General features: G+C 41.7%; 1 protein-coding gene across 1 annotated transcript in view; it reads left to right on the top strand.

Annotated features, from left to right (window-relative positions):
* The window catches only part of NNT (nicotinamide nucleotide transhydrogenase), a 245,293-nt gene that overhangs the window by 163,516 nt on the left and 56,333 nt on the right, over nt 1-25,444 (top strand). Inside the window, exons 16-17 of the mRNA XM_082252359.1 lie at nt 8,056-8,216; nt 12,909-13,088. Of these exons, the coding sequence (XP_082108485.1) occupies nt 8,056-8,216; nt 12,909-13,088 (341 nt within the window). The remainder of the gene's footprint in view (nt 1-8,055; nt 8,217-12,908; nt 13,089-25,444) is intronic.

Genomic DNA, 25,444 nt, shown 5'->3' on the forward strand with positions numbered 1-25,444 from the left:
CAGGCAGACGGTGGTGCAGGCCTATTCCATTAAGAGTCAGGATCCTCCTTTCCCTGTTAAGGCGCATTCTACAAGGCCGCTTAGTGCCTCTTGGGCACTTCGTCATTAGGTGCCCATGGTGCAGGTTTGCAAGGCGGCCACTTGGTCGTCTGTGCACAGTTTCGCAAAATTTTACAAAGTGGACGTGTTGGCATCTGCGGACGCTGCCTTTGGCTGCAAGGTTTTGCAGGCTGTTGTTTGAGAGGACTAGTCGTCTTTGAGAGTGTATTTTTCAGCTGAGCTCCAGTTGTTCCCGATTGAGCTCTTGTTACATGTTTGGCTAAGTTTAGCCTTTTTTGGAATTTTCCTCTGCTGTGTTTATTCCCACCCCTCATTTTTGACACTGCTTTGGGACGTCCCAATGATCAAGAAGATTCTGCAGCTGTGTCTGTCAATGAACGAAAGAGAAAATTAGATTTTTGTCTTAACCATAAAGTCCTTTTCTCTGGTGTTTGACTGACACAGCACCCGCCCCTCTATTGAGTTGGGTTATATTTCTTCTGACACTTTTTGCAACAAAACTGAGTGCCTATAGCAGGAAGTGGGAGTATACCGCCTGGGACTGCCCCATAGGAATGATAGTTTTTCCTGCCTAGTGTCCTACTCCTGTAGGGGGCAGCATAACCCAATGGTCAGGAAGATTCTGGAGCTGTGTCCTTCAATGAACATCAGAGAAAAGGATTTTACAGTAAAGGCCCGTACACACGTACCGATCGTCGGCATACAAACGTCGGCGGACGAAAGATCTGCTGATTGTACGCTTGTTAGTATGGTGCCTCCGACAGCTGTCTGCGCACATTCTGCGTACAAGAGTCTTTCTTGCAAGCATTTAAATTTTTGTATGCCGACACCAGAACGGACGATTGTTCGCCAGTCAGTACAGAATTCGGCCGACAGACCGCAGATTTGCAAGACTGGGCATGCTCAGAAAAGAAAAAACACAGGGAAAGTTAACCATTACATGACATCACTTCTGCAGTCGGCTGTAGTCGGCGGACAAAATTCTTGGGCAGTCTTTGCACTTTTCAACAGACACCGACATCCCGGGGAGAAAAGACGAACGTTTGTATGCCGACGATCGGTACGTGTGTACGGGGCTTTAGACAAAAATCCATGCTTGTAACAAAACTGAGTGGCTATAGCAGAGAAAGGGAGTTTACCCTCTGGGACTGCCCATGGGTGTAGCCAGAATTCTTTTTGGCCTAGTGTCCTACTCCTGTAGGGGAAAGTATAACCCAATGGTTATGAATATCAGGAGCTTTGTCTGTCACTGAACATCAGAGAAATGGACTTGACGGTACAGTATCTCACAAAAGTGAGTAGACCCCTCACATTTTTGTAAATATTTTATTATATCTTTTCATGTGACAACACTGAAGAAATTGCACTTTGCTACAATGTAAAGTAGTGAGTCTACAGCTTGTATACCAGTGTGAATTTGCTGTCCCTTCAAAATAACTCAAGACAGCCAATAATGTCTAAACTTCTGGCAACAAAAGTGAGTACACCCCTACGTGAAAATGTCCAAATTGGGCCCAATTAGCAATTTTCCCTCCCCAGTGTCATGTGACTCGTTCATGTTATAACGTTTTAGGTGTGAATGGGGAGCAGGTGTGTTAAATTTGGTGTTATCGCTCTCACTCTCATACTGGTCACTGGAAGTTCAACATTGCACCTCATGGCAAAGAACTCTCTGAGGATCTGAAAAAAAGAATTTTAGCTCTACATAAAGATGGCCTAGGCTATAAGAAGATTGCCAAGACCCTGAAACTGAGCTGCAGCACGGTGGCCAAGACCATACAGCAGTTTAACAGAACAGGTTCCACTCAGGACAGGCCTCACCATGGTCGACCAAAGAAGTTGGGTGCATATGCTCAGCGTCATATCCAGAAGTTGTCTTTGGGAAATAGAAGTATGAGTGCTGCCAGCATTGCTGCAGAGGTTGAAGGGGTGGGGGGTCAGCCTGTCAGTGCTCAGACCATACGCCGCACACTGCATCAAATTGGTCTGCATGGCTGTCGTCACAGAAGGAAGCCTCTCCTAAAGATGATGCACAAGAAAGCCCGCAAACAGTTTGCTGAAGACAAGCAGACTAATGACATGGATTACTGGAGCCGTGTTCTGTGGTCTGAGACCAAGATAAACTTATTTGGTTCAGATGGTGTCAAGCGTTTGTGACAGCTACCAGGTGAGGAGTACAAAGAGAAGTGTGTTTTGCCTACAGTCAAGCATGGTGGTGGGAGTGTCATGGACTGGGGCTGCATGAGTGCTGCCGGCAATGGGGAGCTACAGTTAATTGAGGGAACTATTAATGCCAACATGTACTGTGACATACTGAAGCAGAGCATGATTCCCTTCGGAGGCCGCAGGGCAGTATTACAATATAACGACCCCAAACACACCCCCAAGATGACCACTGCCTTACTAAAGAAGCTGAGGGTAAAGGTGATGGGACTGGCCAAGCATGCCTCCAGACCTAAACCCTATTAATCATCTGTGGGGCATCATCAAACGGAAGGTGGAGGGAGTGCAAGGTCTCTAACATCCACCAGTTCGGTGATGTCGTCGTGGAGGAATTGAGGACGACTCCAGTGGCAACCTGTGAAGCTCTGGGGAACTCCATGCCCAGGAGGGTTAAGGCAGTGCTGGAAAATAATGGGGCCAGACAAAATATTGACACATTGGGCCAAATTTGGACATTTCCACTTAGGGGTGTACTCACTTTTGTTGCCAGCGGTTTAGACATTACACATGGCTGTGTGTTATTTTGAGGGAACAGCAAATTAACAGTTATAAAAGCTGTACACTTCACTACTTTTACATTGTAGCAAAGTGTCATTTATTCAGTGTTGTCACATGAAGATAGAATACAATTTTTCCAAAATGTGAGGGGTGTACTCATTTTTGTGAGGTACTGTAAGTCAAAAATCTCATTTTTGCATAATTTGTTCTTCTATCCTCACGGACAGCATGAGGAGAGAAAAGCCAATCACCGGCTTGTGGCTATATCCTGTGATCAGCTGTCATTGGCTGATTGTGTGGCAAAGGCCTGCTGTAATTGGCCCTTTACCCTGATCTGTGGTCAACAGAGTCCAGCGATCAGTGTGCCACCTGTGCACTGCAGCGGGATCACAGGAGGATGTCCATGGACGTCCTCCCGGCGTTGAAAGCCTGCGCTGTATGCCTCTTTCTGCTAAAAGTAGGAAGTAGTTAAAGTAAGCTAAAGACTGTAAGAGTCTTAAGTACTGAATCCAGTCTCGTATAATACACCAAAAGTTTCCTTTACATTAAGCCAAAGCCTTCATCATTTGTGTCTCACACACTTCCCCTCTTAGATACTGCAGCTCACAGTGGGAGGGTTTCAGCAACAGAGGCAGTGCTGTCCATGCAGAAAGCAGTGCTTAGGACTAGGTGTGGCCAGATGTTTATTGAAAAGCTATAGGCTTGTCAATCACATCCGCTAAAACATCTTATCTCGCTGTAGTATATGCAGGCACAGCCTACTTGGAAGTGGCATCACTGCTTTAAATTCAGGAGCAATGCAGCTTGGATGCCATACCATCAAAGGAAGCTGCATTTTGTGGGATTCACTGGCAGGATCCACAGACATTTGTAAGAATTTTAAGTTACTTATATGTAATACATTATATTTATTTATATATTTAAAAAAAAAAAATGTAAACCTGACTTTGTTATAGTAAAAAAGTATAAAACCATTATTCGTCCCATTTTAGTGGCAAACAATGTACATAGTGCCGTAAGCCTAATTGATGTCTCATTGTTGCCTGTATAGCACCTGCTAATTGTTAAACCTGCCATTTCACTCTGTGTACAATGATCTAATCCATTTTATGGCTTCCTTGTTCATCCCGCTCTTTGAATGCATTTCAGGAGTCTGGTATAGCCAATAAAACTGCCAGCTGCATCAATTCACAACTAGGATCTTCATGTTTCAATATTCTTATGTTGTTTTTACTGTAATTGAAGTGCAAGCCAAATATAATGTTCTTTGTTTTAAAGCTGAACATGCAAGATTGGTAAGAAGATCCTTCATTGCTTTGTGTTTGAGGAGCTGGTCTGGTGCTGCAGTATAAATCAGTATTAGCCTTGGACCTTGCTTGTCTTCGCTAGACTAAAGCTGGCCGTACGATGTTAATATTTTTTTTTTGCGTCCGTCGAGTGAAAAATAAAAGGCTAAGAATTCCTTTATCCACACAGATGAGTTGAATGGGGGAATTACCCTCTACCGGAACATTGTATTCTAGCCGTGGCAAACACTGCTGCCAGAATACACAGATCAGCAGCTGTAGCTGATTGGCTGCAGGTGCTGATCAGTGCAAATTTTCCAATGTCTTTTTGAATTCTGTTGAGTGGGGTCTGCCACACACTGATTCAGTCCCTGCTGAACTGGCTAAATTTCAAGCGGTGTATGGCCAGGTTCAGGTCCTTTTGATGATAGGCAGCAGTGTTTGTTAGTAAAGTGCTTTACTCTCTGTACAAGAGAAAGGGAAGGCAAACATAGGTTGGTGGAGCTTACAAGGCCAGAAGCACCTGTATAGAGTCTCTGAAGAATCTTAAAATGAAAATAGGGCGTTTCTACCTAATGAATCTTTTCAGTATGGGTAAGAACAAAAGGTGTTCATACAGCTGCGGGTGGTTCTAGGGTGCCTCTTCCAAGAGTAGAAGCGACTCTGGCAGGAAACGAGAAGAACAGAGAAGGTGCCTCGAAGTGCAGAATGCCAGTAGTTTATAATATAGTACAGGTTTAAAAAGAAATAAGCGTAAGGTGGGTTCATCATAATTCTATGTTCCCAGCGGGGCTCCTGTCACTGCCTTTCCATTTCCCTGTGCCGACCAGCAGCTATAAGGGTGGATAGAATTGCCCAGTTAATATGGCCACCGCTCTACAGAGACCGTAGTAGAACGCACACACCGGAAGTGACGTCAGGAAAGGGGCAGTGACGCGTTTCATTGCATACACCCTACAGTAGATCTAAAGCCAAATACCCTTCCTTTTCTTTTTTAATCAGTTTTATTTGTTCCATTGGGGAGATTTACCTTCAGGTTCTGTTCTGTGGCCTCAACAGAAAGTGAGAATGGAGAAAAAAATCTTAAAAGTGTGGAAATCCCATTAGGCAGTTTTCACCTCAAAAATTATCAATATTGTAGCATTTTTCCTCTATTCTTGTACTAGTTGCAGTAGAAAATGTTGGATTTTTCTATCTCTTTTTTCCCCAGTGAATAAAGGTCATCAGGAAAAATAAGTGAATCTCCTTAGGGAAACAGACAGCAATAAGAACCTGAAAGTGGTTCCAATCCTTGCCTATTCCAAAGTAGAAATATGTTTGGATATACTTTAAAGTGTCACTAAACCCCCATCATAAAAAAACTATCAATAAATTATGTATTGCACGCTGTTGATACCCCCTCAGTCACTATGCAATTTGTATTCTGCAAAAAACCTGGTTTATCCTGCTGCTCTCTCTCTCCACCTTGTGTCCGCTTATCCAATTCAGCTAGTGATTTTGCAGTTGTGGTGGCAACTCTGCACATGTTCAGTTTTCAGTGAGTTTCTATGCTGAGCATTTCCTCCCTATCACATCTGAGCAGCCCCTGTGACTATAAAGTCACACACGTGGGTGTATACACAGTGGTACATTAGTTCCCACTCCCTCCCTCCTCTTCCATGGCCACTTACCAGCTAAACACAATGGGGTGGGATAATACATGTTGACTAATGGAGGCTTCACCTCCCTCTTATTCGAAGTCACAGGCTGGAGGAACATGTTACACACGTGCCCACACCATGTTATTGCCAAAAATAATAAAGATTTGATTTCAAATGTGTGTGTGTATGTATGTATATATATATATATATATGTATATATATATATGTATATATATATATATATATAATTTTTTTTTTTTTTTTTTTTTTACAATTTTAAACAGTTTATTGATATTTATTTTTACTCTATCTTCCAAATTATCCATGATGCATATACAGAAATAGAAGGGACAATGTAAATTAAACGGTGTGCGTTTTAGTATCACTTTCAAGCATACTTTATTTACACATCTACAAAAGGCCCAAATCTGGTGGTGCTCACCACTTGGCCACCTTGTGTAACATACTCCAGAAGGTGAAATTAGCCTTTAAAGCTCAGCCCCAAACTAGTTATACTTATCGGTTAAGAATGGGGGATAGGGTGGGACTTTAAATGAGGCAATGACTGGGAAGAGGCATATGCCTGATCCCTGGTACAGATAAAAGAGGAGGGAAAATCTGTGACTTTAAATGAAGCACACTGCTTTGAGGTGATAAAAAATCAATATATAATATCATGTTTATTAATACATATACAGATATTGAGTCGTAATAAAATACATTTATATAAAATAAATAAATATTGCTCATTAATAACACATGGCACATGTATATACTCAAACATATCACCACGCCACCATGGTGTAGGTGGTGTTCTTTAGTGACCTAGACCTCTCTATTGGCGCTTTTCCACTGCATGGAACCGTACCGGTTCGGCCCGCTTTTGTGCTTTTCCACTGCGGTACCGCATGGTATAGGGTCGGAACGGTTCGGTACGGTACGGTATAGGTTTGCTTTTCCACTGCATGGAACCGAACGGTACGGTACGGTACGGCTCTGAAAAAACAGTGCCTACTTGATTGTGGTTCCAACAGGTACCAAACTGGTACCATATCCCACAATCCTTTGCATGCAGTCACTACTAGCCACTGATTGGTCAGAGAATCACACCCACCCCGTTGTTATCCCACCCACTTAACTTTAGTACTACTTTAGTGGAAAAGCAAACCTATACCGTACCGTACCGAGCCGTTCCAACACTATACCATGCGGTACCGCAGTGGAAAAGCAAACCGGGGCCAAGCAGGGCCGAGTAGAGCCGAGCCGGTACTAGCCGGTACTTGCAGTGGAAAAGTGCCATAAAAAAATACATTGATGGATCATGTTTGTAAAAGCGAGTAATTGCTCAGATAGTGGTAATTGCGTAGCATCGAAAAGGGCTCTCCGTGTGCTTCATTTAAAGTCCCAAAGTTTCCCTCCTTTTTTTTTTTTATTTTAGTTATCCTTACAGCAACCCCTGGTGATGCTACTTCTGTCGCAAAATGCCTGGTCTAGGTATGGGGCACCATGTGACACCCCAACCCCACCCTCCATAATGCAAAGATTGGCTGCTAAATTCTAATCACAGAGTGGTATACCTCATCAACCCATGTAAGTGCCTGCACAGGATATATTGTGACATCAAAGTAAAGCGAAGTTGGGTGATAAGGTGGTTCTAGGGTGTGTTTAAAGAGATGCCCAGGCTTTTTTTTTTTTCACATTGGCTACCAGATTAAAATGATAAACTGTCTCAAAATGGTTCAAGGTAGAAGCTTAAAGTGGAGTTCTGCCCCCCTTTAAAAAAAATTAAAGTCAGAAGCTACAAATACTGTAGCTGCTGACTTTTAAATAGTAGAACTTACCTGTCCAGGGAGCCCGCGATGTTGACACCCGAAGCCGATTTACAAATCGTCTCTCGGGTGCCGCTGCTGCCTTCCAGGGTAAGGGATCCTGGCAGTGAAGCCTTTCGGCTTCACTGCTGGTTCACTACTGAGCATGCGCACAGCGCGCTTTGTAATTAGCCCAGCAGCGGAGAAGGGAGGAGGGGGCCAAACTTCTGAGGGACAGCACCGCGGCTCTGTCTCCCAGGAAGTGGGGAAGGGTGCCTGTCAAAAACAGGTACCCGTTCCCCCCCCCCCTGAAAGGTGCCAAATTGGGCATCGGAGGGGGGTAGGAAGCAGGTCAACTTTAACACATATAACACATAGGTTTTAATAAAATAAGTCAAAGGTTTGCACTTCTTGAAAACTGATAATGCCAAAACTCTTAATATTTTGCATGTGTGAATTCCTTGTTTTATTTAAAAAATGTGTTTTATAGCATGATGGAAGCTAACTATTTTTTACTTTATTTTTACATTTCTTTTACAGGTGTCCTGAACTCTGCCCCTCTCCTTCTGCCAGGCAGACATATGCTAAATGCTAGTTTACTGGCAGCCAGTGCTGGAGGTATGATCCCGTATATGCTGGACCCAAGCTATACCACTGGCATTACATGTCTCGGCTCTGTGTCCGCTCTATCTGCTGTTATGGTAAGGGACAAACTGAGCTACTCTTCTATTTACAGTTAGGCTTTATGTACACTTCAGCTCCTAAACTTGAGTTTAGGAGCTTTTGGTGTTTTTTTATTTATTTTTTGCCAAAGCTCCTAAACCTAACTCCGTAAAAGCCTACGTGTCAATGTATACATAGGCTTTTAGGATTGTTTAGGAGCTGCTGCGGTTAGGGGAGGTTTAACCTCCCTCTCCTGAACATGGCAGAAGAATCCCGTTCAGGAAACAAACGTTTTGATTGCCGGCCGCAAAACATTTCACGTTTTTCCCATGCTGGTGGTCATAACAGGCTATGTGTACATGAAGCCTAAGAGATTTTCTGCTTTTTTCGGAGAATTCATCCTGGGTTTTTTATGCTGACCTTGGTAGCCTGGTTTAGACATCTTCATTTCCCACCTGAGGTATATTTATACATCTTTGGATTTAGCTGTCTTTTTTCCATGAATGTTCAGCATTTATCACCTTTCTTCCAAATTCTGCTGAAATCTGCCACCTACCACCAAGCACTCCTGCAGAGATAAGATAAGGCATTGAAACCGACTAACGTTTTCAATAGATATCACTATTTCCGCTTAGAGCTATTGTTGCATTTAAAATGGGTAACATGTGGCTCTCTATCTTTAGACCTATAGAAGTATAGCATTGGCAGGGATTGGTCCTATTAGAAATCCAGAATACTTTGTTTTCTTTGTCCCACTCTACTTAAAAGCGAAATGTCGATGAATTCCAAAAAAAGCAGATAATTACACTGCTCACGTACACACATGTAAAGTATTTTACCTTCCAAAGGATTTGCAGTTGTGTTTAGAGCCAGAATTGTGACACCCCTACTAGGCAGTACAAACTTATTGGATCTGATGGCTTGAAGTTATCTATATTGCATCTGCTTTTATACTTTTTGCCCCCAAATGGAAATCTGCTTTTAGTGGAAAAGTGTAGTATTAGCCTAAATTTTTCCACTGTAGTAAAGAAATATAACTGGATCATTGACCTGTTCCAGCTGAAGTATTCTGACGAGGTCATTCTTGTGCTCTTGATTCCTTTAAGTATGTTCACGTGTTAGAGTACCCTATTCTGCAGTTCTGTAAAAGCTCTGATTGGCTCACCATGCTAAACCCCTCTCTTTTTCTGAATGCTGTTGTGCAGATGTTAAAATGATTGTAAAAGATTACATTTTATTTTAAATAACAAACATGTTATACTTACCTACTTTGTGCAGCGGTTGTGCACAGAGCAGCCCTGATCCTCCTCTTCTGCAGTCTCCCTCCGGCGCTCCTGGCTATTCTTTTCCACTGAGTCTTCCCATTGCTATGGAGGCACTTGGGCTCTGTGTGTTCCTAGACACAGAGTGTGGCTCAGCCCTGCCCCGCCCCTGCTCCTTCCTCATTGGCTGTGTTTGACCACAGCGGGAGCCAATGGTTCTTGCTGCTTTCTCTGAGCCAATGGGGAGGGAGAGAGCTTCTGGTCTTGGGCCCAGTGCTGTATAAAAACCAGCTCAGATAAGTATATGGGGGGGGGGGGGGGGGCTGCATGCAGATGTTTTTTAACCTTTAATGCAGAGAATGCAGTAAGGTAAAAACATTCAGTCTTAGGAAACACATTAAGTAAGCCAATAAAAAACATATTCGGGGGTTAAGATACATTTTAATTTGTTTAGAGTACAGACAGGTTTTTTTTTTTTTTTTTTTTTTTTCCGCTGTAAACTGCCTTCAATTCAGCAATAAATCCCAACTCCAGGAAACCTGGAGATTGCTTGTTTAGTCAAGGAGAAAGTAAAAGGGCTTTTAACCTACCTGATCCTCCACTTCCCCATACTTCAGCAGAGGACCTCTATGTCATCCCATCCACTGCAGGTCTATGGGCTCTTTATTGGTCTTGATGATGTCAGACCCTTAGGCCCTTGGAGCGTAGGAGAGAAGACGTTGCGGGAACCAGTTTAGGATCAGATATATAAATCTACTTAAAGAAGTCCCCTAGAACTAAATGACTGACTAACCCTATTCAGGTTTCCTGGAGTTGGCTTTAATATTTTGTCATAGCTATCTGTGTTGACAGCTTTTGGATGCGGAGGAGCCTCATGGCTTCAGATTATTTTACTTTTTAATGTGCCTTTTTAGGAATATTTATTTTTCACATAAAGTGTTGTTGTTTTTAAATTTTAAGAGGCAACAGGCATGCTTTAAAGTGGTTATAAAGCCTAAACATGTGTTTCCTTAATGCATTCATTAAGGTAAAAAAGTGTTTAGGTAAAATAGGTAGCCCTCATTTAAACCAGCACTGTGCCCATCTACAGCCATACTCTCCCGTCACTTCCTGGTCTCACTGGCTTTGCTGAAGCAGCAGGAGCCATTGGTTTCCCTGGCTGGCAATCAAAGCCAGTGACTAGGGGGTGGGGCTGAGTCCTGCTGTCTGTGTTTAAACGCAGTGCAGCTCAGGAGCGAACCCGCATGAGTGCCCCCATAGGAAGTGGGCGAGCAAAAGCGCTTGTGGAGGACCCGAGAAATTGAGGTTCGAGGCCCCTAGGTAAGTATATATGTTTTGCAAAAGACATTTACAATCACTTAGTCGCAATCACAAAAGTAGCTATCCTAGATGTAATGGGTTGTGGGGGGATCTTCAGACCTTGCAGAAAGATTTCCCATGATAGATACTGCAGAGTTAGATTTTTTTATATACCCTTTAAAATTCATGAAAGGTCAAGTTATGTTGCCGTTTTCTCCCTCATTCCTTAGTGGATCTTCTATAGGAATATGGATTGGACAGAACTCAGAGTTTGTGACATTAGGTAATCTATTCATAAAGAAGAGAATATGACTTTAACAATCCCTTCAAACACAAATCCCTGGATGATTCTTCTCTATAGTAATATCACATATCCGAGTCCCATTCTCTGCTCTGTAAATAGAACGCTAGCTGTTCAGTTGAATTGCTTAATTGCACATGGCTGTGGCCATGGAAGATTTATGGTGCTTTTCCACTGCATGGAACCGAACGGTTCGGCTCGCTTTTGTGCTTTTCCACTGCATGGTACCGCATGGTACGGTGTAGGAACGGTGCGGTGCGGCGGCGCTTTTCCATTACATGGAACCGAACGGTACGGCTCTCTAAAACAGTACCACCTCGATTGTGGTTCCAAGAGGTACCATACCGGTACCATATCCCACAATCTTTTGCATGCAGCTGACTGTTTGTCACTACTAGCCACTGATTGGTCAGAGAATCGTTGTTATCCCACCCACTTACTTTAGTACTACTTTAACCGGTTGCCGACCGCCGCACGACTATATACTGCGGCGGTCAGCCCCGGCCAGGCAGAGTGACGTATCGGTACGTCACTCGCCTGTCACTGACTTGCGAGCCTATCCGCCGCGGCTCGTTCACAGGCAAGTCAGTGCGTGTGACCGGCGGACTCGATGTCCGCCAGTCACACTGCGATCGCTCCTGTGAAGGGAGAAAGACAGAGCAGCTTGTGTAAACAAGCTGCCTGTCAGTTCTCCCTGTGTAAAAGTGAAGATCTGTCCGTTCTACTATGTAGAACGGTTGATCTTTGCTTTTACACCAATAGGAATGTCCCTACACAGTTAGAATCACGCCCCTAGGACACACTTAACCCCTCCCTGTCCAATAAAGTTAACCCCTTCCCTGCCAGTGTCATTTTTGCAGTAACAGTGCATATGTATAGCACTGATTACTGCAGTAATGTCACTGGTAACCCCAAAAGTGTCAAAAATGTCAGTCAAGGGTCCGATCTGTCCGCCGCAATGTCGCAGTACCGAAAAAAAATCGCAGATCGCCGCCATTACGCGTTAAAAAAAAAAACACCAAAAATGACAAAAATCTTTCCCTTTGTTGGTAAACGCGATAACTTTTGCGCAAACCAATCAAAATACGCTTTTTGCGATTTTTTTTTACCAAACATAGGTAGCATAAAACAAATTGGCCGAAAAATGTTAAAAAAATTTTGATTTTTACTTTTTTTTTTGGGGAATTTCATATAAAAAAATGTGAAAAATATTGTTATTTTTGCAAAATTTACGCTCTTTTTTTTGTTTATAGCGCATGATCAAAAAATCGCACAGGTGATCAAATACCACCAAAAGAAAGCTCTGTTTGTGGGAAAAAAAAGGACGTCAAATTCGTTTAGGTACAGCGTCGCACGACCGCGCAATTGTCCGTTAAAGTCACGCAGTAAAAAATTGCAAAAAAACCCCTGGTCCTTTAGCAGCCAAATCCTCCGGGGCTTAAGTGGTTAATGGAAAAAAAACGTACCGAACCGTTCCAACACCGTACCATGCAGTAGAAAACCAAACCGGGCCAAGTAGAGCCGAGCCGGTACTTGCAGTGGAAAAGTGCCATTAGATCACCATGACACTGGTAATCAACCTCGAACCACTCTGTTAAAAGTTCTGGGTGTAGTTCTTCATTACCTGCTTTTTCTTGTTTAATGCACAATAGCTGGGAGTCCTGGATGAAGCAGAAGCCATGTTTTCTTGTAGAAATCTTCTCATTCTGGTCCCAGTGCTGTTTGAATTGCTTTATTTTTGTAGCGCATTTAAAAACAAATCTATAAACCTTCCTAAAAGCTATCTTGCAGCAGTTATTTGCTGGCAGTTGTGTGACCTAGATTTCCTACTTTTAAGTTTATATTGTCTACTTGCATGTTCTCCACAGGGTGTCACTCTCACAGCTGCTATTGGAGGGGCAGACATGCCTGTGGTCATCACCGTGCTGAACAGCTACTCTGGTTGGGCCCTTTGTGCTGAGGGATTCCTGCTGAACAACAACTTGCTGACCATCGTGGGCGCTCTCATTGGTTCTTCTGGAGCTATTCTGTCCTACATCATGTGTGTGGTAAGGAAACCAGCAGCAGAATTGGAGAGCTGCAACATTTTGCATTTACAAAACAATTCTGTTTGTTTTAAGAAATTCAGAAAAAAGGGAAAAGTGCTAAAACTATATGTAATAAGGATGTAAACTAAAACAAAAAGAATAAATTTACACATCTGGGTCTTACTGGTTCTCTACAGCTTGGAGATCGGTCATTAGTCATGACTTTTCAGGCTCAAACTGCGTTTTGCCGCATGCAAGGTAAAAAGCAAAATAAAAACGTAAGATATACTTTTATCTGCTATAGGTATGGTCAGGGGTTTCTAGGTGCTTGCTTTACATACCTGTTATGGAATATGTATTGGACAGAACTCAAAGTTTGTGACCATTAAGGTAATCTATTCATAAAGAAGAGAATATGACTTTCACAATCCCTTCAAACACAAATCCCTGGATGGTTCTTCACTATAGAAATATCACATAGAGTCCCATTCTCTGCTATATAAATAGACCGCTAGGTGTTCAGTTAAACTGCTAAATTGAGTTTGCTTTCAGTTTAAGTGACAGAATTGCTTTAGAAGTAGACAAAAAAATAAATATTGGCGTTGATTTACTAAAACTGGAAAGTACAAAATCTGGTGCAGCTTTGCATGGTAGCCAATCAGCTTCTAACTTCAGTTTCTTCAATTAAGCTTTGACAAATAAACCTGAAGCTGATTGTTTTTTATGCAGAGCTGCACCACACTTTGCACTCTCTAGTTTTAGTAAATGAACCCCATGGAGTTGTTGTTGGAAATTACAGATCCTAAGCCTCCTGATATCAGTCAGAAGGTAAGACTGCCTTTAGTTTAGTAGTAATTAAAAAAACAAAACTATGTCTAATGGGACTCTTATTACCCCTCCAATGGACAAATATACACTCAACTATTTAAAAAAAATTACCATGTCTTTATTGTATTGGTTTACAAATGTGTTCTTAAAAACACATCCTCCCAGATGTGTGCAATGTTTTCATGTACAGTCAGGTCCATAAATATTGGGACATTGACACAATTCTAATCTTTTTGGCTCTATACACCACCACAATGGATGTGGAATTAAACAAACAAGATGTGCTTTAACTGCAAACTTTCAGCTTTAATTTTAGGGTATTTACATCCAAATCAGGTCAACGGTGTAGGAATTACAAAAGTTTGTATTTGTTACAGCCTCCCACTTTTTAAGGGACCAAAAGTAATGGGACAGATTAACAATCCTAAATCCAACTTTCACTTTTTAATACTTGGTTGCAAATCCTTTGTAGTCAATTACAGCCTGAAGTCTGGAATGCATAGACATCACCAGACGCTGGGTTATATCCCTGGTGATGCTCTGCCAGACCTCTACTGCAACTGTCTTCAGTTCCTGCTTGTTCTTGGGGCATTTTCCCTTCAGATTTGTCTTCAGCAAGTGAAATGCATGCTCAGTCCGATTCAGGTCAGGTGATTTACTTGGCCATTGCATAACATTCCACTTCTTTCCTTTAAAAAACTCTTTGATTGCTTTTGCAGTATGCTTCCAGTCATTGTCCATCGGCACCGTGAAGCGCCGTCCAATGAGTTCTGAAGCATTTGGCTGAATATGAGCAGATAATATTGCCCGAAACACTTCAGAATTCATCCTGCTGCTTTTGTCAGCAGTCACATCATCAATAAATACAAGAGAACCAGTTCTATTGGCAGCCATACATGCCCACGCCATTACACTACCACCACCATGCTTCACTGATGAGGTGGTATGCTTTGGATCATGAGCAGTTCCTTTCCTTCTCCATACTCTTCTTTTCCCATCACTCTGGTACAAGTTGATCTTGGTCTCATCTGTCCATAGGATGTGGTTCCAGAACTGTGAAGGCTTTTTTAGATGTTGTTTGGCAAACTCTAATCTGGCCTTCCTGTTTTTGAGGCTCACCAATGGTTTACATCTTGTGGTGAACCCTCTGTATTCACTATAGTCTTCTCTTGATTTTTGACTTTGACACACATACACCTACCTCCTGGAGAGTGTTCTTGATCTGGCCACCTGTTGTGAAGGGTGTTTTCTTCACCAGGGAAAGAATTCTTCAGTTATCCACCACAGTTGTTTTCCGTGGTCTTCCGGGTCTTTTGGTGTTGCTGAGCTCACCGGTGCATTCTTTCTTTTTAAGCATGTTCCAAACAGTTGATTTGGCCACACCTTATATTTTTGCTCTCTCTCTGATGGGTTTGTTTTGTTTTTTCAGCCTAATGATGGCTTGCTTCACTGATAGTGACAGCTCTTTGGATCTCATATTGAGAGTTGACAGCAACAGATTCCAAATGCAAATAGCACACTTGAAATTAACTCTGGACCTTTTATCTGCTCCTTGTAAATGGGATAATGAGGGAATAACACACACCTGGCCATGGAACAGCTGAGCAGCCAATTGTCCCATTACTTTTGGTCCCATAAAAAGTGGGAGGCACATATAAAAACTGTTGTAATTCCTACACCGTTCACCTGATTTGGATGTAAATACCCTCAAATTTAAAGCTGAAAGTCTGCAGTTAAAGCACATCTTGTTTGTTTCATTTCAAATCCATTGTGGTGGTGTATAGAGCCAAAAAGATTTGAATTGTGTCAATGTCCCAATATTTATGGACCTGACTGTATATTTATTTTGTACTTGATAACATATGCACTTTGTTGTCTTGGAATTGTGGAATTGTATGTTTTTTTTGTGCATTTCTATTTTTCACATCATTTTATTCCTATTTAGTTATATTTGTACTTCATTGTGGTTTACACTGGTATTTAGTACTAAGTGATGCGTGCGCGGCCGAGCATTGCAGCATTTAAAGGAACATTTTGTTCACATTGCATTTATTTTCTATCACAAGATTTAAAGGAACAGCACACCATTTTTGTATATATTATTTACTATCCCCCTTCCAGGATTTGGGTTGCAGCAGTTCCACCAAAAGGTCAGCGGAGATTTATTTTTGTGTATTTTTATTTTATTTTATTTTCTTAGTGGAATTAGATGACAGCTTTGGAAAAAAACTGAAGTAAAACAGGATGAAAATCAATGACTGTAATATTATGGTGAAACTTCGGTTTCAACTTACTGATGTCAGTTCACTGAAACATAAATGACAATTTGCACTTTGCTCTTTGCCAAGCTGTATAAGCATGGCAGATTTTTTCATCTAGGGGGTATTGCATGTAGTTCAGATGTAGTCCACGGGCATGGATCTAAACCAGAGTCATGTGTTGCATGCGGCCCTCTTATTCTTTCCTCGTGTCCCTTGGCCGTTCGAGGAATTTTAATTGAATGGGGCCCCAAATTGTTTTATAGTTTAAGACTGGTTGTTGATGAATTCAGGGAATGTTTTTACTCTTAGTTAAATAAAAAAAAGAACCGCATTAGAAGTTAGAGATGTCTAATAGAGAATATCAGCAGCTGTACATAGAAAAACAAATCCGTATTTTTTAACTAGTATGGTAGTTTTTATACTTCCAATTTTTTGCTTGGGAGTTGCTGAGTTTGATCCATCCCGCACCATACAAGGTTTGATTGTTCTGCAGACCTACATGAGCTGTTTGGCATGGTGAAAGGGTTAAATGGCGCTGGGCCCTTTGATGTCAGAAGTGGTTTGATGAGTAGGGGAAGCATGTAAATGAGGAAATTGAGGGAGATCTGCATCAAATTTGTGCCTGTCTTCTGTACTGTGTGCTTTTAATCAGTGTCATCTTAAATTGGTCCGCTTTAAAGTATACAGATAACACAACATTTGTTTACCTCCAAGTCATGTAATGGTTATTCAGTTAATTCTCATTTCTTAAACGGGGTGATTTGTGTGTAGAAGTTGCTAAGGCTTGTTAAAATCAAAATAATTAAGAGCCGCGTTGGCTTATTTATGTTTAGGAATAGTCAGGCGGGCTTTGAAAAATATTATGTTAGTCTGTTTGGTGGTTTGTTTTCCTGCTTTGTATCAATGCACTGGAAGAGTCTTGAGTTTCAGAAGGACTGAATATGAAGTGGTCCCGCCTACACATCCTGTAGGCCTGCTCTAATTGGACCACCCTACGTTTAGCGGAATTCCGTGGCTTGTAAAGCTACTGATGTTGGAGCTGCTAATAAGAAGCCTTAATTCTTTGTATATGTGACTGTAAATGTAGTTGTCTCATTGATAACTGATCTTACTAGTGGTCTGAAATACCTATAGCAGTTGGCTACTGGGCTAAAGCTGGCCATACACTAGTACAATTTTGTTGAAAAATATTTGTTTTTTTAAATGTTCATTTGATTTTCTGAAGGTAAGCGGATCAGCGTTAATTTTCGACTTCAACGATCAGAAGAATCGAAGGAGAAGGATGAAAACGAATTTTCTTTAACACCAAATCCAAAGTCTCGGTTTGCTTTATTAAATGTTCTTTGAAAGTTTGTTATACAAAAATATAGCAATGTATGGCCAGCTTTAGTTACCCAGGGCATTCTCCCTGCCGAGGAATTTCCAGCATTCACTGAAGGATATCATTTTTTCTTTTTTTTTTTTTCCTCTATGATAGGATAAAAATGTAGCCCTCTGTAGCTAGTGATCATGGCAGTTTAGATGAGGAAGTTAGTTTTGTCTTGAGTACCTATTAACCTCCCTGGCGGTATGATTATTTCAGATTTTAGGTGCTGAAAGCGGTACCATTATTTTGCATGTAATTCTTAAAGCGGAGTTCCACCCAAAAGTGGAACTTCCGCTTTAGGGAGTCCTGACCCCCCGACATGCCACATTTGGCATGTCATTTTTTGAGGGGGGGAGCGGGTACCTAGTTTTGACAGGTACCCGCTCCCACTTCCGCTCGGAGCGCCGCGGCGCCCTGAGCGGAAGTTCTCCTCTCCCCCTCCCTCCCTGCAATCTTCTGGGACACGTCAGAGGTCCCAGAAGACTGCCGGCCAATCACGGCGCGCAGCGCGACTCGCGCATGCGCAGTGGGTACCCGGCTGTGAAGCCGCAAACTGTAACAGCCGGGTACCCACAGCAGTGATGCCGGCGCCGAGGGAGAGGATCGAGGCTTCCGGCGGCTGCATCGCTGGACCGTTGGACAGGTGAGTAAATGGCTGGAACTCCGCTTTAAGGACGAGCAGCCCAAACCAACTATTTACATATGATTTTTTTTTTTACTGTGTGTTCTTCTTTATAACATCTCGGGTATGATGGTTTGAAACACAAAATCATAAATTATAATATAATAAATAACTATAAATAAGTTAAAGTGTGTGTATGTGTGTGTGTGTATATATATATATATATATATATATATATATATATATATATATATATATATATATATATATACATACTGTATATGTGTGTATATATATATATATATATATGTATATATATATATATATATATATATATATATATATATATATACACACATATACATACACACACACACACACACACACACACACACACACACACTATGTATGTATATATATATATATATATATATATATATATATATATATATACACAGTACCTTGCGAAAGTATTCGGCCCCCTTTGAACTATGCAACCTTTTGCCACATTTCAAGCTTCAAACCTAAAGATATAAAACTGTAATTTTTTGTGAAGAATCAACAAGTGGGACACAATCATGAAGTGGAATGAAGTTTATTGGATATTTCAAACTTTAACAAATCAAAAACTGAAACATTGGGCGTGCAAAACTATTCAGCCCCTTTACTTTCAGTGCAGCAAACTCTCTCTCTCCAGAAGTTCAGTGAGGATTTCTGAATGATCCAATGTTGACCTAAATGACTAATGATGATAAATAGAATCCACCTGTGTGTAATCAAGTCTCCATATAAATGCACCTGCACTGTGAAAGTCTCAGAGGTCCGTTTAAAGCGCAGAGAGCATCATGAAGAACAAGGAACACACCAGGCAGGTCCGAGATACTGTTGTGAAGAAGTTTAAAGCTGGATTTGGATACAAAAAGATTTCCCAAGCTTTAAACATCCCAAGGAGCACTGTGCAAGCGATAATATTGAAATGGAAGGAGTATCAGACCACTGCAAATCTACGAAGACCTGGCTGTCCCTCTAAACTTTCAGCTCATACAAGGAGAAGACTGATCAGAGATGCAGCCAAGAGGCCCATGATCACTCTGGATGAACTGCAGAGATCTACAGCTGAGGTGGGAGACTCTGTCCATAGGACAACAATCAGTCATATACTGCACAAATCTGGCCTTTATGGAAGAGTGGCAAGAAGAAAGCCATTTCTTAAAGATATCCATAAAAAGTGTTATTTAAAGTTTGCCACAAGCCACCTGGGAGACACACCAAACATGTGGAAGAAGGTGCTCTGGTCAGATGAAACCAAAATCAAACTTTTTGGCAACAATGCAAAACATTATGTTTGGCATAAAAGCAACACAGCTCATCACCCTGAACACACCATCCCCACTGTCAAACATGGTGGTGGCAGCATCATGGTTTGGGCCTGCTTTTCTTCAGCAGGGACAGGGAAGATGGTTAAAATTGATGGGAAGATGGATGGAGCCAAATACAGGACCATTCTGGAAGAAAACCTGATGGAGTCTGCAAAAGACCTGAGACTGGGACGGAGATTTGTCTTCCAACAAGACAATGATCCAAAACATAAAGCAAAATCTACAATGGAATGGTTCACAAATAAACATATCCAGGTGTTAGAATGGCCAAGTCAAAGTCCAGACCTGAATCCAATCGAGAATCTGTGGAAAGAACTGAAAACTGCTGTTCACAAACGCTCTCCATCCAACCTCACTGAGCTCGAACTGTTTTGCAAGGAGGAATGGGCAAAAATTTCAGTCTCTCGATGTGCAAAACTGATAGAGACATACCCCAAGCGACTTACAGCTGTAATCGCAGCAAAAGGTGGCGCTACAAAGTAGTAACTTAAGGGGGCTGAATAATTTTGCACTCCCAATTTTTCAGTTTTTTTATTTGTTAGAAAAGTTTGAAATATCCAATACATTTCGTTCCACTTCATGATTGTGTCCCACTTGTTGATTCTTCACAAAAAATTACAGTTTTATATCTTTATGTTTGAAGCCTGAAATGTGGCAAAAGTTCAAGGGGGCCGAATACTTTCGCAAGGCACTGTGTGTGTGTGTGTGTGTGTATGTATGTATATGTATATGTGTGTGTATATATATATATATATATATATATATATATATATATATATATATATATATATATATATATATATATATATATATATATATAATAAAATGTATTCTGCTACATGTCTTTTGTTAAAAATCCCTATAAGTGTATATTGATAGGTTTGCGTGAAAGTTATAGTGTCTACAAATTATGAGATATGTACTGGAATTTTTAATTATTATTTATTTTTTTTATATTGGTAATAGTGGTGATCAGCAACTTATAGTGGGACGGTGGAAAATCTGAAACTGACACTTTGTGGGAACTGGCTTACTGCCACTGACCTCTCCGGTGACCCTAAAGGCTTGTACACACTATAAGAAAATCGGGTGAGATTTTTCATCCAAAGAACTTTCGTAAGATTTTTATGTAGTGTGCATACCACTTTCTACAACCGATTCTGACTTTTCGTACAAAAGTTCCAGAAGGGACAAACTCGAAAGTGTTTGAGAAACGAACAAACGATTTTCTTTATAATGTGTACTGTTTTCGTACGATTTTAGTACAAGAACAATCAGAAAAAGACTGCACATGATCAGACACAAACAACAACAAAAAAAATAAAAAGCCTTTGTCGCACGAGAATTTTTGTTCATCAATTTTGATTTGCTGTGAAACAAGGAAAATCGGATGATTGTTCATCTGATTTTCTTATCGCGTGCACACCACTTTTTTTTACAGTGATTGGTGCTAATAATATGCACTATATATAAGCAAAAAAACAGCGTACCTGGATACAAAATACAGAAAGCAGCTATGCACTCGGGGTCAATAAACCAAAATCCCAATAACCTATATAAATCAAAATAGTGCAGTGCTATCAATAATGAACAAGATGAGTAAAAGAGAGTGTCCAGCACTATCATTAATAGTCTCGATGGCTTCATCGCTGATGAAGTCCTGCCCAGAGGGACGCAACGCGTATGAAGGGGGAGGGGCCGGTGACATCACCCGCCATCCATCGCGGTCAGCCGCGATTCCTGCATTGTTTATACCTCACAATATCGTTCTGTATCATGCACTTGTCCAAGTACCTGACAAGGTAATTTTATATATTTTGTGTGAAGCTTAATAAAGGTTGTTTTAGCAATATAAGCACTATGTTTGGACATTTTGCTTTGTATATGGACCATTGACTTGCTCCTGTCAAGTGAAATCAGTTTGCTTGGGGAAGAGGACTGATGGCTCTATCCTGATTTATGGTCATTTCATCTATGAGGTCTTGAGAGTACAAGCTGTATTGGCCCGTCTGGTGACATGGGGGCTATTTTTGAGGTGAGCAGCTAGTGTGACTGGGTGACGGACGAGCACTGAGTGGAGCACTTTCAATCCTAATTTGTGCATGAATCACCTTATCTGCTCCTGGGGACTTCCTCTCATACTCATTGTGACTATTAATGATAGTGCTGGATACTCTCTTTTACTCATTTTTTTCATTATTGATAGCGCTGCACTATTTTTATTTATAATAATATGCACTGACACTGTACTAATGCCAGACTTCTGAGCAATAGATTGTTAATGCCAGATGCATGACCATGCATACCAAAACATGGCTTTTTACTGCGTTTTTGCTGCTGCTAAATTCCTGTAAGAGAAAGAAGCGTCGATAGCATACAGTGTGCATGAAACCTTAACCACTTTACCACCGGAGGATTTTGCTGTCTTACGTCTGGGGCACTTTTTGCGATTCGGCACTGTGCAAATTTAACTGACAATTGCGCGGTTGTGCGACGCCATACCCAAACGAAATTTACGTTCTTTTTTTTCCCACAAACAGAGCTTTCTTTTGGTGGTATTTGATCACCTGTGCCATTTTTGCGCTATAACCAAAAAAAAAAGAGCGTAAATTTTGAAAAAATAACTATTTTTCACATTTTTTATATAAAATTCCCCCCCAAAAAATGTAAAAATATTAATTTTTTTAGATTTTTGGCCAATTTGTTTTCTGCTACCTGTTTGGTAAAAAAAAAAAATCACAATAAGCGTATTTTGATTGGTTTGCGCAAAAGTTATTGCGTTTACTAACTAAGGGAAAGATTTCTGTCATTTTTGGTGTTTTTTTTTTTTAACGAGTAATGGCGGCGATCTGCGATTTTTTTTTTTTTTTTTTTTTTGCGGGACTGCGACATTGCGGCGGACAGATCGGACCCTTGACTGACATTTTTGACACTTTTGGGGGTACCAGTGACATTCCTGCAGTAATCAGTGCTATAAATATGCACTGTTACTGTAAAAATTACACTGGCAGGGAAGGGGTTAATGTTATTGGAGAGGGAGGGGTTAATGTATGCCTGGTGCTTACTAACGTGTGGGGGGAGCTGACTGAGTGACACAGGGACAGATCGCATGTTCAGCTATGCTGAACCCTGCAATCTGTCACTGTCACTTAGATCTGCCCGCTTTGTTTACACAAGCGGGCGGATCTCCAGACTCGATTCCCCGACGATCGGGGAAAAGCAGCGGCGATCACCGCTGCTCCTCCCCTGGCCTGACTCCCGCTGTGAATGAATACAGCGGGAGCGAGCCTCCGGCGGCGCGCGAGCGCCGCCCACAAGGGGAGGAGTCCAGCGACGTAGGTCTACGTCGCTGGACGATAACTAACCACTTTGCCGCAGTAGAGCTCGAGTGAGCGGTCGGCAAGTGGTTAAAATATTGAATCAAACAAGAGCAGGCAATTAGTCTTTTTTTGAAGAGTACAGTAGCATGGCAGCCTCCATATGATGGTAACTTCCCTTTAAGTCTCGGTTCACACTGGGGCAACTTGTCAGGCGACTTAGCATTGACAAGTCGCGCTCTATTCAATGCAATGAAACCGTTCTAATCGGAGCAACTCAAGTCGCTCCAACTTAGAAAAGGGTTCCTTCACTATTTAGGGGGCGACTTGCATTGATTTCGATTAGAGAAGTCGTTTGCAAGCCACGCTGAAATGGCACTGCATGGGGTGGCTTCAGAGTCGGGTAACTTTGAAGCCGCCCCAGTGTTTTCTATAGTGTTACCTTGTAGCAAGACAATTGTGATGACATTTCCTTTGTGTATCTAGTTCTAATGTATCTTTTTTGTAGTCTTGTCCTGATTTGGTCCCACCACAGTGGGGCAGCATAATGACATTACCTAACCTTGTGAGTGTGCGAGCGAGCGGCCCCAGCACACAGGATTATCTGCTGGAGATAATCTATTGCAGATGAGGAGGTGACAGTCGAAATATTTTGATTGCTCCAGCATTCTTCTTTGGAGAACATTTCTTATGGCAGGCTAGATGCATATTTGTTGTATTATCCAGTGCTGTGCGTGTCTGGGGAGACCTTGCACTGGGGACTTCCACTGCTGTGTTTGGCACTTTGGTGTCTGATGATGCAGACAGAGAATGATTAGATGTGTGTAAGCAGATAATCAGGCAGGTCAGTCTGGGGCCACCGACATGATGTGCGGTTTGAATTCTATATTGCAGGGCATATACTGAGCTGTGTCCCTCTGCGTGCCAGCCATGCACGCAACCTTTTGTTTTTGCTGTTTTAGAAAAAGGAAAGCAATTTGTTCATTGACGGAATACTGTAATTTGTTAAAGTGCAATTATCCCTGGTAACTCCTATGGTTTAGAAAAGTGTAACAGGTAAGAACATTGGTTTAACAGTTTGCATATTCTCTAACAAAATAAAAAAACAAACATCCTGGTGCAATTTCCACCATACATCGGAGAAATTGACAACATAAAAACTGGAATTTCCCCCGTCTGTGTATGCATGTACATGTATGTAAATTGAGTGTTAAAATTTGTGTGTATAAAGTGATATTGTGTGTCAATTCCCTGTACAGATTGCATTTCTCCTAAGGCTGTTCGCAAATTACCTCTGCTGGAAGTCCGCTCCAAGCATCATTCACTCCTTCTGTGAGGGTCCTTTCAAATGGGCTTTCTGCCGGGTGGACTCAGTTTTGACAGGGGGGATCGATCTGTCGTTCCCCGCTGAGCAGGCGGATGACAGTTCTATCTCCGCTCTGTGTGCAGAGACAGACCGGTCAGATCCCACTCCCCTCTATGGTAGTTCGGATGAAACCGCCTGCCCATTTTCATCCGATCCTATCCGATCCTCCAGACGGATGGAAAATAGGGTTTCCATCGGTCTGGATTTCACAGACCAGATTGGATCGGACAGCAGTGGGTGTCAGTGGACATGTCACCGCTGACATTCGCTGCCCCATAGGAATGCATGGTGTATCTGATCGGAAAGCCTGTGTGAAAGGGGCCTTAGAGCCCAGTCACACTGTGCATTTACCTGCATTTCCTTGTGGGAAAAATCAGGTATCTGCAATGGCACACAGAAAACAATAGTTTTTTTGTGTCATGTTTACACCAGAGCATAGTGTTTCACTGCGCTCCAGAGCTGTGCAATATTATGCAATATTATGCAACCTGTTTGCATTATATATGTCCTCTGGATGGCCCTGCATGTCACTACGCTGCTGTGCAGTGACTTGAATGAAGTGTCGCTTCGTGACAGTGGAAATCACCTTATTCTCTATGGTGCCGTTCTCATAAGTACAAAATGATGCAGTGTGATTTTTGAAAAGGTGCAGGTGCTTTTTTTGGTGTGGAATAGTGCATTTCTTGTCCCTGGAAAGCGCATGTGAAACGCGTGTACATATGGTTTTAGTGAGTTTTTGGCAGGGTTTTGTGTATAAAATGCAATCTCCACTTACCATAAAAATGCACTAAAAAAGGCATGATTATCCAGCAGCACTAGTGTAAACCCAGGCCTAAAGAACCTAAAAAAAAAAAAAAACACAAGGAAAAATGTATGACCGTGGAAGTAGAGAGATGTGAACGCTTGCCGGGGCACTTAAAGAGTGGTCCTATTCACTTTAGTGGGTCGTGCTCGGCAGACTCTACACATACTGAAAGCGACGGGGTAAAATTCCTGCCACGGTCAGGAAGAAAAGCATCACAGCCACTGCATGTTTACATCCTCTGCTGCTGCCTCTGCAGCTAAAGGGTAAAAATTTGGTTCAAATGCTGGGTTTTACCCCTCAACCGCTAGTGTGAACAAGCCCCAAAGTTTTAGAAGACTACACATATTTAGCCCCTCCAGTTTCTTCTTATATATTTTATCCCTCACCGTTTTTGTTGCCTGTCTCTGGACATATTGGTGGTTGTTAGTAAAAC

This window comes from Pelophylax lessonae (assembly GCF_965119305.1).
Source record: "Pelophylax lessonae genome assembly, chromosome: 1".
Lineage (NCBI taxonomy): Eukaryota > Metazoa > Chordata > Amphibia > Anura > Ranidae > Pelophylax > Pelophylax lessonae.